We start from the raw sequence: 12185 nt of genomic DNA on the forward strand, positions 1-12185 counted from the left end.
GGGATTATCCAGCCAAGAATACTGAAGTGGGTTCCCATGCCCTTCTCCAGGGGATCTTCTCAACCCAGGGATCAAGCTCAAGTCTCTTATGTCTCCTGCATTGGCAAGCAGGTTCTTTACCACTAGCATCACCTGGGAAGCCCATGACACTTACAATATGCCAATAATTTTCTCTTACATGAACCAGGATTTTAGCTTCTATCAGAAGGTGCTATGGTAGAAAACAATTAACAAAAACTTCCGATATGTGATGGGGAGGCCTCAGAAGAAGATTAGTCTTCAGACTTAGGAAGAAACAGGCCTTCAGAGGATGCTGGTAGTATGATCTTTCTTGCTTTAGAGTGCAGAGCGGTGGAGCAGAGAGACGGGTACTAATAAGGAAAGGAAATAGGTGCCTCTCCCTTGCAAACTGGTGTGGTTTAGGGGTCTCATGACACAGTGACTTGAGCATGTTGTTGTTGTTTAGCAGTTAAGTCCAACTCTTTTGCAACCCCATGGACTGTAGCCCACCAGGCTCCTCTGTCCATGAGATTTCCCAGGCAAGAATACTGGAGTGGGTTGCCATTTCCTCCTCCAGGACTTAGGGCATAGGCAAGGCCAATCCACACATAGCAACAGCTGCCATGTAATCACACATCAAAGATCCTGGAAAGACATCCACCCAGACAGCCTTAAGGAATCTCATGCACAGCATCAGGAAGCCCACATGACCTACTTCCCATCACAAGCTGGCTCACAAAACCAGAAATGTCGTGACTTGAGATGAGGGTAGGGGAATTCCATTGCATGCAGAAACCACTAATTTAATGTTCTATTATGTAGTATTGATTAAACGTATTATTTAACTCTGTGGTAAACAGACCCATACCACAAGTCAGATATTTCTAGAAGTGCTGGGAATATCTGGGGAAATTTGAATAAGGGTGATGCACACATCCATTGTTAAAATCAGAAACTCTATTTTAAAAGATGATCTTTGTTAATGGAAAACCCTGTGGCTTGATTTCAGGGACGCAATGAAGATTTGCTTATCTCAGTTCCTATGGTGAGATGAAAGATTCACACATTTTTACCTGACAAACAAGATGTAATATAATAGAGGTCACAGACATAGAAGTAGTATGAAAAAAATAGTTCAAGATTTTTTCCCTTTTCTGTGCATATTTTCTGATACTGGTTGCTTTAGGGATAGGCAATCCGTCCTTGTCTAAACACAAATACACCACACATAGTCACACACAGACTTAGAAGATGTAAAATTCCTTTAGCAAAAATGGAACTGGAAAGAATGAACTTCACCCCAAGAATACGTATGGTATGAATTCGTATTTATTCCCTTGACTTAAAAAACAAAGACCATGAAATGAATAGAGAGAATTTTCACACTCATTTTCTATTACTATATTCTTCTTAAAATCTTCTTAAAATGGTATGTGAAAACTTTAAGTTTGCTTTCATGTGGTATTTATAGACCACATTTTGAAACAATTTCTTCTAGGGCTAGAATTTCTCATAATGTGATGTGATTACTTTGGAGAATAGTTTGAAGTCTACCTCTTTAATTCAGTAGTATTGAGCAATCTAAGATTTTAAGCCATATAGCTCTTGGTTTTATCTAGTTTGCCATAATTCTGAAATTTTTTTGACTTGATACAGTCATTCTAGTATTTGCCACAGCTTTGTCAAACAGCAAAGTATACAAAGCGCCTGCACTATTTCGTTTCCCTGAGATATTAAAGAATAGGACAAGCAGAGAACTTCAGTGATCATCAGGTCAGATAGTTTATCACATTTGGAAAATCAACCTTCAGAATCACTGCCTCATCTTCATTGCCACTTGCCCACAATTGCACCATATTTCACATTATCAAAGTACTATGAACCCATCCTAGGTGTTCCCAACAGAAGGAAAACAGGGATATGACTAACATTTTTGAGTTCTTATTATGTACCATACATAATTTCTTTTGATCCTCAAAGAAATTTTATAAGGTAGTTATAGTATATATTATTATCTTTATCTTAAGTGGGAGAAACCAAGTATAGAGAAGTGAAGCCACTTACTTAAGGTCCCCAGCTGGCGGGAGTCAGAGCCAGGACTGGGACTTGAACCCAGGCCTGGCTAACTCCAAGGCACAAGCTCTTATCTAGAAGAGTAGTTGTGAAAGCACATGGGAACACACAGGAAGGTCGTTGGCACTGTGGCTGGTTCACAATACATAATAATAAATGCCAGGCATTACTATTTTTTGGATAGGATGAATTTAGCGAAGTGACACAGCAGTTGAGTAATTGTCCAAGGGCACAAGGCCTGTGGGCAGCAGAGGCCAGGTGGAAACCCACAGTGCCTGCCCCAAGTGCCTCTGCTCTGAACATTCACTTCCAACTGCTTTTGGGGATCAGCAGTGATCTGTATATTCACCAGCCAAATAAACGTTATAGAGATAGAAAAAGGGTTCTATTCCACAGAAAAATGTCCTTTTATGTGTATGTTAGTCACTCAGTCCTGTCCGACTCCTTGTGACCCCACGGACTATAGCTTGCCAGGCTACCCCTGTCCATGGAATTCTCCAGGCAAGAATACTGGAGTGGGTAGCCATTTCCTCCTTCAGGGGATCTTCCCAACCCAGGGGTCAAACTAAGGTCTCCTGTATTGCAGGCAGATTCTTTACCGTCTATATGAGACATGAAATTCTTCAGAATTATACTAATGAAGATGGCCAGTCTTGGTCAAAACTAGGAAGTAAAAAAAAAATCTTTGTTCTGGGTGCTTTCTCATGCTTTCTCTGAGTATTTCTTCATTACATTTCCACCAAGTAACAAATGACCTCCCTGTGACTCCGCCCTACTGGTCATGTCTTTGTCTCCCCAGGCCAGAGGATTCACTCCAGTCTTGCAGAGTTCTGCCTGTCCTATATGATTAAGATGAGTATCTGGTGGAGAGTGTGTTAGCCAGTGTGTAATCACCTCTCTGGAATAGCAAAAGTGTCTAGCCAGTTCAATAGACCCTACAGAAAAATGATTCTTGTTGACAATTTAGAGGATAGTTCTGGGCAAGGAAGACTCTGGCATAGCTGGGCCAATCCTTCAGAGATGCTAGGCCTTCCACCTTGCTCACAGTGACCTTAGGAAAAAAAGCAGGACAGGAAAAGTCTAGAGCATACCTTAGAAGCTGTGAACAGTAGCATTCAAGAGAACCTTTGGCATTTTATAAGAAACCAACATGAATATTTCTAAATACTGCTTTCAGTGTTTGAGTGGCTATGTATGATGTTCAGAGTAACCATCCTTCCATTTTGTGCTATTGGAAGGACAAAAGGAAAGTCCATCTGTACTTCTTTTATAGATACTTCCTCACCTTCCTAAGATATTCTACTACAGAGATTATACTGAGATTCATTGGTATTCTCAAAGCCCTAGAAGATACTTAGCATTATCAGTGTGGGCAGAAACTGCCAATGGTCCTCCAATATTAATTCTCCTAATATCACAGAACAAAAAGAAATAGGATAATCACCACCCAGCTAGAATCTAAATGTCCCAGCCCTCCTCATAGCCACTTCTGGACAATGGGTTGTTTGTGATATATTCAAGTTCCATGTTATGCTTATAAACATGGTTATCAGGAATGAGAAAAGAAGTTAGAGAGCTCTACCAGACAAACCTAATGTTTCCCCATGACTGTCTAGACGACCCCTCTATCACTCTTCTTGTCTGTGTTCAATGTGAACCTCATATGGTACATGTTTAGATTCTGAGCATACTAACACGATTCCCCTGCATGTGTACACAGGCAAACAAATAATTTCTTCCATTGAGAAGCATGGAAATCAGAGTCCATAACCAAGGAGATAATGATATCAAGAGTTGTTTACAGCAACTTCTCTGATGGTCCAGAAGCTAAGACTCCATCCTCCCAAAGCAGGGGGCCCAAGTTCAATCCCTAGTCATGGAACTAGATCTCACATGTGTGTGCTCAGTTGCTCAGTGGTATCTGACACTTTGAGACCCCCATGGACTGTAGCCCATCGGCTCCTCTCTCCTGTCCATGGGATTTCCCTTCTCCAGGGGATCTTCCTGACCCAGGGATCAAACCTTGCATCTCCTGCATTGGCAGGCAGATTATTTACCACTGCACCACCTGGGAAGCTCCAGATCACACAAGCCACAACCAAAAAGAAAAAGACCCCACAAGTGGCAACTAAGAGCTAGCTCAGCCAAATAAATAAATAATATTTTTTGGTAAAAAGAGTTGTGTATAGACAACTTTTTGTAAGCCTTAAATGAGAGATGATCTCCCAATACTGCTTTAAGGAGACTATCAGGCTAATAAAGTTTTGTACTAAATGGAGGAAAAAAGAAAGCTAAACCATTATCAGTAAACTTACACAGCACTTACTGTGTAATTTTAGCGAATAAACTTCAGGTACTATTTTAACAGTTTTACAGAATTAATTCACTTACCACTAACAACATCCCTGTAAGTTCAATATCATTGTTGTCCCCATTATTTAGATGAGGAAAGAGAACCAGAGAGATTATAATCAGAGAAGCAGTAAATGGCAGAGATGGGAGAGTAATCTAGTAATCTGGAATGATCTTACCTGCTCTACCATTGCCTTTCCAAGAAAAAAACAAGATTGGTTTCATTTTTGAACCTGGTTACAAATGCCTGTGAATATTTTTCTTTCAACAGCTCTAAAATGTTAAGTAAAGGTGAAACTCACAAATGATGGAAATTAAGTTGGAAAGTCTCTGAGAAGTAAGATAAACTGACTTCAATATTACAATAGAGGAAATTTTGATAGTGGGACAGAGGAAGTAATAATTAATTAAAGAGTTCAGTGTTAGAAAAGTCTATTCAAGGCTGTGATTAACACAGGAATTAGTCTTTTCAAACCTTAATCCAGGAAATCCTGTAGCTGCAGAATGTATTCCTAGACATTTACATATAAGTCAGTCATATCTTATAGCAGGCACTTTAGTGATAACAATATACAGGCATTTGGCAGAAGGTTAAGCTCTATTTCTGGCATAAAACATGTGTATTTCAAGAGGAACAAATAAGCATATCCAGATAAATAAGTCTGATAAAGACACTGTGTTACAAAACCAGCATATGAAGGAATGAGAGATTCCAAGCACTTTTTGCCCCAGCGTTTCTGCTCTGACCCAAGGATATGGTCTGCTCATACTGGAGAAACACAATCTGGGAGGGAGGTGGAGTACAGATTCAAGATTTCCTCCTGCCTTTGTTTAGAACGTGTATAGTCTACACAGTAGCCAGACATTAACTGCAGTGCTCCTGGCTTCTTGATGCTGGAATCCTTGGTTGATGCTCAAATTGAATAAGTTGAGCATCAAGTGGTCCAGAGCCTCTCAGCTGGAGTCACTCACTGAGGATGGGGCAGGCTACTGACAAGAGCATCTCCACTTGGAGCCTTGTTCTTGCCAGCATAATCAGCCCATCTGTCCATGTATATGTGCTAACACTTCTATTACTTTCATCCAGACAGAAATCATATGCCAGATACAAAGGGACAAAGCTCCCCCTAACTTTTTTTGAGAAACACAAAATGCAAGCAAGAATTATTTCACTATGAAGGAGGACCTTCAACAGGAAGTTTGTAGAGAACATTACCTTTTCCACAACCTTATTATTGATGCAGCCACATTCCTAAGAAGATATACACATACCTCACATTGCTTTGAAGTGGAAAGGAAACATTATTTTAAAACTATTCTTAAAGACTTTGAAACTTTGTGCCTGTGTAAAGAATTCAGTAACTACATCACAGGAAATCCCTAAGATATAAAGGTTAAACTAAATGAGGTTTAAAGGAATAGAGTCATCAGCTGTCAGGAGTACAAATCTCACCAACCTATATCATTGTTGTTCAGTCATTGAGTAGTGTCCTACTGTCTGTGACCCCATGGATGGCAGCACACCAGGCTTCCCTATCCTTCACTATCTCCCTGAGTTTGCTCAAACTCATGCCCACTGAGTCTAGCGCCACCTGGGAATACCATGGATGTGCATTCTGTCAACAACCTATATCCCTAATTTAATTCAAGTAATGCTGCAATCCAAAAACATATATAAGCTATCTGGCTAATCCTTTGTCCAAGGCTTTCTGTTTTATTGTTCAACTAATTCGAGTCACTATACTTTGGGCTAAATATATTGTACAATATACTTCATTTATTCATTCTATTTTTAGCTTCAAAACCTCAACTATTTTAAATGATAATGTTAAAACTTGTTTCCCATTTATTTGAATATTCTGTGGGTTGTTTGGTATAAAGAATATTAGCAAAAACAGCATTAATGTTTGTGGTTTAGCCACTAAGTTGTGTCCAACTCTTATCAAACTTTTATTATGTGAGTTTACTATGCTATGCACTTTACCTTTTGTATCTGTAGTCTTCACAATAGCCCCATAATTTAGGTAAATTATTATTATCTCTATTTTACAAGTGAGGAAACTAAGGATAAGAGAGGATAAGAAACTAAATCAAGGTCATGCAGAAAATGGCAGAGCCAGTCAATGAACCCAGTTCTGACACATATTGAAAGGAGGAACAGAGTTGAACTGTACTCCCTGTGTGATACAGCACTGCACATTCTTCAAACTGGTATGATTTCTCTTTAATAATATTTAAACCTCAGTTGTAACTAAAGTGAAAAATACAGCCAGCCATCTAAACTTTTCATCAGCACAATACCAGCTTTGTTGTTGTTGTGCTCAGTTGTGTCCGACTCTTTTGCAACCACGTGGACTGTAGCTCACCAGGCTCCTCCATCCATGGCATTCTCCAGGCAAGAATACTGGAGTGGGTTGCCATTTCTTCCTCTATGGAATCTTCTTGACCCAGGGATTGAACCTGAGTCTCCTGCATTGCAGGTGGATTCTTTACCACTGCACACTTGGGAAGCCCCTTAATACCAAATACTTACAAACATAAAAACGCTTAAGAGAAGGGGATTTTTTAATTTTGCAGCTGCTTGTGTGCCATCCTGGTATCGTGAAGACAAATTCCAAAACACAGTTTCAGAACTGAAGATGACATGCTAAAGGATTTCAGTGACCATATTTTCTGATTTGAAACTTATAAGAGTATGTGCTTGTGGGGATAAGGCAGGCTATTTGAAACCAGGAAATTAGGAACTTCTGTTGTCTTTTATAGCCCCTCCCTCTTTATAATATATGGGCATCTCTGACAAAGTAAAGGAACAAGTGAACTCATCACTTTTTCACTTGTATAAAATTTTTGCAAAACTGGCCAAACATCAATGCAGAATTTAAGCTGTTTTCTGTATCACATGACACCTTTTACCTTCAATATAATACAAGCAGCGACAGAATGCACTGATCCCATATTTCTCAGCATTGTCTCATTCAGTATTCTCAAGACACATGCTCCATGAAGCAATTAAGGAGATTTTATTTAGCCATATGCCTGCAACACAGGAGACCCAGGTTCAGTTCCTGGGTCTGGAAGATCCTCTGGAAAAGGAAATGGCAACCACTCCAGTATTCTTGCCCGGAGAACCCCATGGGCAGAGGCGCCTGGCAAGCTACTGTACATGAGGTTGCAAGAGTCAGACATGACTTAGCGACTAAACCACCATTCCAGAGTAACCATGGAGTCATGTATAATCCCAGTTATCCAACACCTAACGAACACTCCTCTAGTCTCAGTTTGAAAAGAAGAAGCTATTTATTCACCAACAGCATGGCATCCAGAACACTTTAGCTAGTATAGTGATAAATTTGTACTGAAATATTTATAGCATTTGCCTAGTTCTATGTTCTTACGATCAGAATATGTTTTTAAGAAAACCAGCCAAACTCTGACTTAAATACTGTTTTCTAATTTGGTCTATACATGTTTTTAAGAAAACCAGCCAAACTCTGACTTAAATACTGTTTTCTAATTTGGTCTATGTTCTTTCTACCATGTCTTCAGTGAGCAAATCCAACTCCTTGATTTCATCTACCATTATCCACTAGGCATAAACACTATATCCTACTAAGATCAGCAAGGGAGAACATTGCTTCCAACATCCCCTGAGAAATATATAAGAAGTCAGTGTCTTACCATTGATACTCCAAATGCCTACATGAGGAATTAGGAAGAAGCCCCAGAACAATTTCCCAGTTCCAAGCACGGTGAGTGATGCCTTCATTTCCTGTTTATATCAGGGATGTTCAGGTAGAAAGCTTCCCTTTCTCCCCTGAATCTTTCAGAGTTGGATCAGGTTGTCTGCTTCAATGACATCTATAAAATAAATAAAGAGAAAGGAGGTGGGAGAGGACAGTAAGAAGAGCCCAAATATTTTGTAAAACAAAACAAAGACTAGGTGGTACTCTGTTCTGTGGTTTTTGCTTCTTGTCAAATTGGCTGTTCAGTTTCAAATGCTTCGATCCGTAAAGCAGCTCAGTCCTTAAATACACCTTTTGTGTCAGCCTTTTTGCCCCACATTGGGGTTTTTCTCATTCAAAGTTCAGTGAAATGAACAATTAAATTCTAAAGAAATTTATATTGGTGAAATATTTAGGTTGAGATTTTAATCAAACCAAGGTCAGAAAATTCATGGTAAAAACTACCTATGATAAGTATACATTTCCCCCCCTTTTCACAGTTTGTGATTATAAAACTTCTTTTATGTTAGAAATTTTAGATTTATCTTCCCAAACATCATGTCATAAAAAGATGAGAATGCTTCTTGTCATTAGGCCAGTGGAGATTCATCTGAGGTTATGCAGAAAATGAGTGATAAGAAACCCTGCCTCAACAAAGGAATGAAAGGCAACTGTCTTCAGTCTGTAGATAAATATCAATGGGATGAGATCATCATTAGTGTTGGCTACATGTTTTCTCTAAATATTCAAGTTTTGAGCTAAATAACATCTTGAATATCAACTAAAGGAAACTTCCAATTTCAACGTTCTTCATTTGGTTACTATCTGAATTAAATAGAATAGAAACAATAAAGGAAGAAATGGAAAAGTTCAAGATCAGATAGCTCAGGATCAATGTGGAACCATTTTCATCAACTCCACTTCTAATAATAGAAGATAGTTAAATTCACTCATTTGAGATTCCAAGTTAAAAATCTAGATTTGTGACATATGTGGTCATTGACAACAGTTGATGTTGTAAGTCTTTGTCTGAGAGGCTGGTGATTTTCTTCCAAGGCCAAATTTCATGACTTTAAGTACTTAAGGTTAGAGGTTAACTTAAGATCTTCCCTGGTGGCTCAGACAGTAAAGAATCTGCCTGCCATGCAACAGATGCAGGTTCATTTCCTGGGTTGGGAAGATCCCCTGGAGAAGGAAATGGCAACCCATTCCAGGATTCTGTCCTGGGAAATCCCATGGACAGAGGAACCTTGGACAACAAGGGTTGCAAAGAGTCTGACATGACTTAGTGGCTAAATCACCAATACTCAGGTTAAAAGACAGTTATCATGTATTAACTGATTCAGATAGACACTGTGAATGGCTGGAGGCCCAAAGATGAAAAATCACTTTTCCTGATTTTAAAGAGCTCTGTCAATCAGCACTGCACTTTCCTCATATCAGCCTTTACTGTTGAGACTTAAATATTCAGGCATTTCAACCACCACACTGTAACCCAGAGCAACTACATGTAGCTTCTTAGTACTTCCATTACTGGAGTAAACATCCTGCAAAATATTTATGTAATATTTACACAGCTTTCTTCCCCATGCTAAAGGTGGAATACAAATGACCTATAGCAGCTGAGGGAAGCTCATTGTGCCTTTAAAATTGTCCCAGAAGTCAAAAGACGTAAGCCACAAGGCCAAGGATCTCAGAATATCCCAAATCAGAAAGAAGTTCTAAAAATGTTGTTTATCTCAGCTAAAACCTTCATGATTCCCTATTCTAAAGATTTTTTCATATAAAAATGTCTATGCTAATTAGATAAAATTTGGAAAAAATTATGTAACACCTAATGTATTTTTAAAAAGATATCTTTTTGTGACTTTTATCAGAATGACTGGCTCTTTGTACCTCCAGAGCTGGAGTCTTTAGAGCCAAATATTCATGTTTTAAAGAAATCTCTATTTTAAAGGTGATTCTGATATAACCAGTTTGGATAAATATTTGTAAGCCAAATATAAGTTATCAGGGAGCATGGACTTTTGAGTCACAGAAGACTTGCTGTCGAATCTTTGCCACTTACTAGCTGCAGATTCTCTAATACATTTCCCAGATTCTGAGAGCCTGCGGTAGACACAGACACACCACTCAGATTTCTTTTCAAGGACAGATTTGCTCTTAGCTGTGGGGAATGCAGTCAACAGAGAGCATCCAGGTGTATACTCCTCCAGGATCTGCTCAGCTGAGATTCCCCTTGTCCAAGCTCATGCTTTCCCATAACAGCCTGCATCCAGTGATGGAACAAGGAAAGTATATAAACGGCCAGCCCTATTGACTCCACATGGGATGCTGATGGCCAATACTTGACTCAGAGCTCCCAGCTGACACAGCTAAGATTACGTCAGGCTTACAGTTTGACGTCTTTCTCTGCCTGATCTCCCTTCAACCACCTTTCTTTCACAGATGTTGATCTGTAGTCTATTTTGATGTCTGCTTCCAGAGAACTAAATCTGTTCTACATCTCCATTTTCTGTTCTTAGAACACAGATGGTAATATCTGTTATTTTGGCTAACTGAGGTAATGTATGCAAAGTGATCAGTAACTTGTATCAATAATTATTTCTGAACCAAAGATAGGTGTTCCTTTGGACAAGATGAATACCAGTAAGCCCTGTATTAATAAAATGGTGGAACAAGTTGAAAATGCTTATTTGCTAATAGCAGTCATCGTTGCACAGAGAATGGGACTGAAAAGCTTTGATTAGAGGAGAAGAAATGTAACAGCTTAAAGAAGGTCTGAATTCCAGAAATTTTACAAGGATGGATCAGCTTCATAAAGAGGCCACAGAAATGAAAGGCAAAAAGAACTAGAGGCTTGAGAACAGGAGATGTAAAAAGGGTCTCTCCATTGGGCCTGTCCCTCAGGGAAAGAGCTGTAATCCTCCAAAAGCCTGGAAGAGGTGAGAGTATAGTAGTTGTGTATTCACAGCATGACTGGAGGGCTGGAGGGGTAAACAAGGCAGGGGTCACTTACTGACAGTGGAATACAAACAAGGATCACAGTTATTGCCACCACTCCTGAGATGGGCAAGGATGCTGACTTGATATCGAGCTCTTCCCCTTGGCTCTTTAAAGTGTCCATTTGATGAGAGAACCAGTCTCATACTATGAGGTGGATGGTATAAAATACCCTTGGCTGCAAAAGATTGAAGATGCTTTGGGGAAAAAAAATTCCTTGCAATCAAAAAGTATATATACATGCAATACGCCCAAACACCCTGCTCCCCTTACTTCTGTATTGGTAGACTTAAAATGTATTCTGGTTCTGTTATTCACTAGATGTGTGTCCTTTGACAAGTTACTTAATTCTGAATCTATTATCTCTTTGAGTCCCATTATTTCCTCTGTAAAGCAGGAATCATTAGACTTACCTGGAACCTTGTCATGAAGTATTCAATAAGAGACAAAAATAGTAACATATATTTTAACAAACATGAAACCACTTACCATAGCCACAGGAGCACAAAACTAGGATCCTGATAATTGTGTTTTCCTTTCTTTCCTCCCACTCTGATGAATTATATAGATTGCTTATGTCTTGTTTACTTGTATCCTTGAAGCATGGGCAGGGAGAGAGACAACTTCTCCTTAGGCACCTGTGTGTGCTATATTTGTATGTGCTTCTATTTTTATGCCATTTTGTATGTTTATTTCATTGTTTTTGTCAGGAAACCAGTTTATGCATGCATCATTGCTCTGCAAAATTGTTTCATCTTCTGCTTTTGTGGGTGTGCACATGCTTTGATGTGCCTGTAGCTTCAGATCTCAGCAAAATGTTAGGGTCTGAAGCCATGAACTTGTTCTTCCAGGAGGGACTAGGGGGTTTACGTGGAAAAGACAGGTGGCATACCTTGTAGATTTACAAATATAAGGGTTGTAATTGACTAAAAGCCCCAGGTTCTACACACTGAGATTGATCACCCTATTTGTGCCATGAGGTTCTGCTTCCTAGCCAATGACTGAGTACAACAGAAACACCAAGGCAGGTCCATT

The 12185-nt window shown here is 39.3% G+C and overlaps 1 protein-coding gene across 1 annotated transcript in view; it reads right to left on the reverse strand.

Moving 5' to 3' along the window:
* BTLA (B and T lymphocyte associated) overlaps window positions 1–8191 on the reverse strand; it is a 34406-nt gene extending 26215 nt beyond the window's left edge. The window contains exon 1 of the mRNA XM_055570082.1: window positions 8104–8191. Coding sequence (XP_055426057.1) covers window positions 8104–8191 — 88 coding nt within the window. The remainder of the gene's footprint in view (window positions 1–8103) is intronic.
* Between the last annotated feature and the right edge of the window lie 3994 nt (window positions 8192–12185).

The sequence above is a fragment of the Bubalus kerabau genome, chromosome 2 (assembly GCF_029407905.1).
Source record: "Bubalus kerabau isolate K-KA32 ecotype Philippines breed swamp buffalo chromosome 2, PCC_UOA_SB_1v2, whole genome shotgun sequence".
Classification (NCBI taxonomy): Eukaryota; Metazoa; Chordata; class Mammalia; order Artiodactyla; family Bovidae; genus Bubalus; species Bubalus kerabau.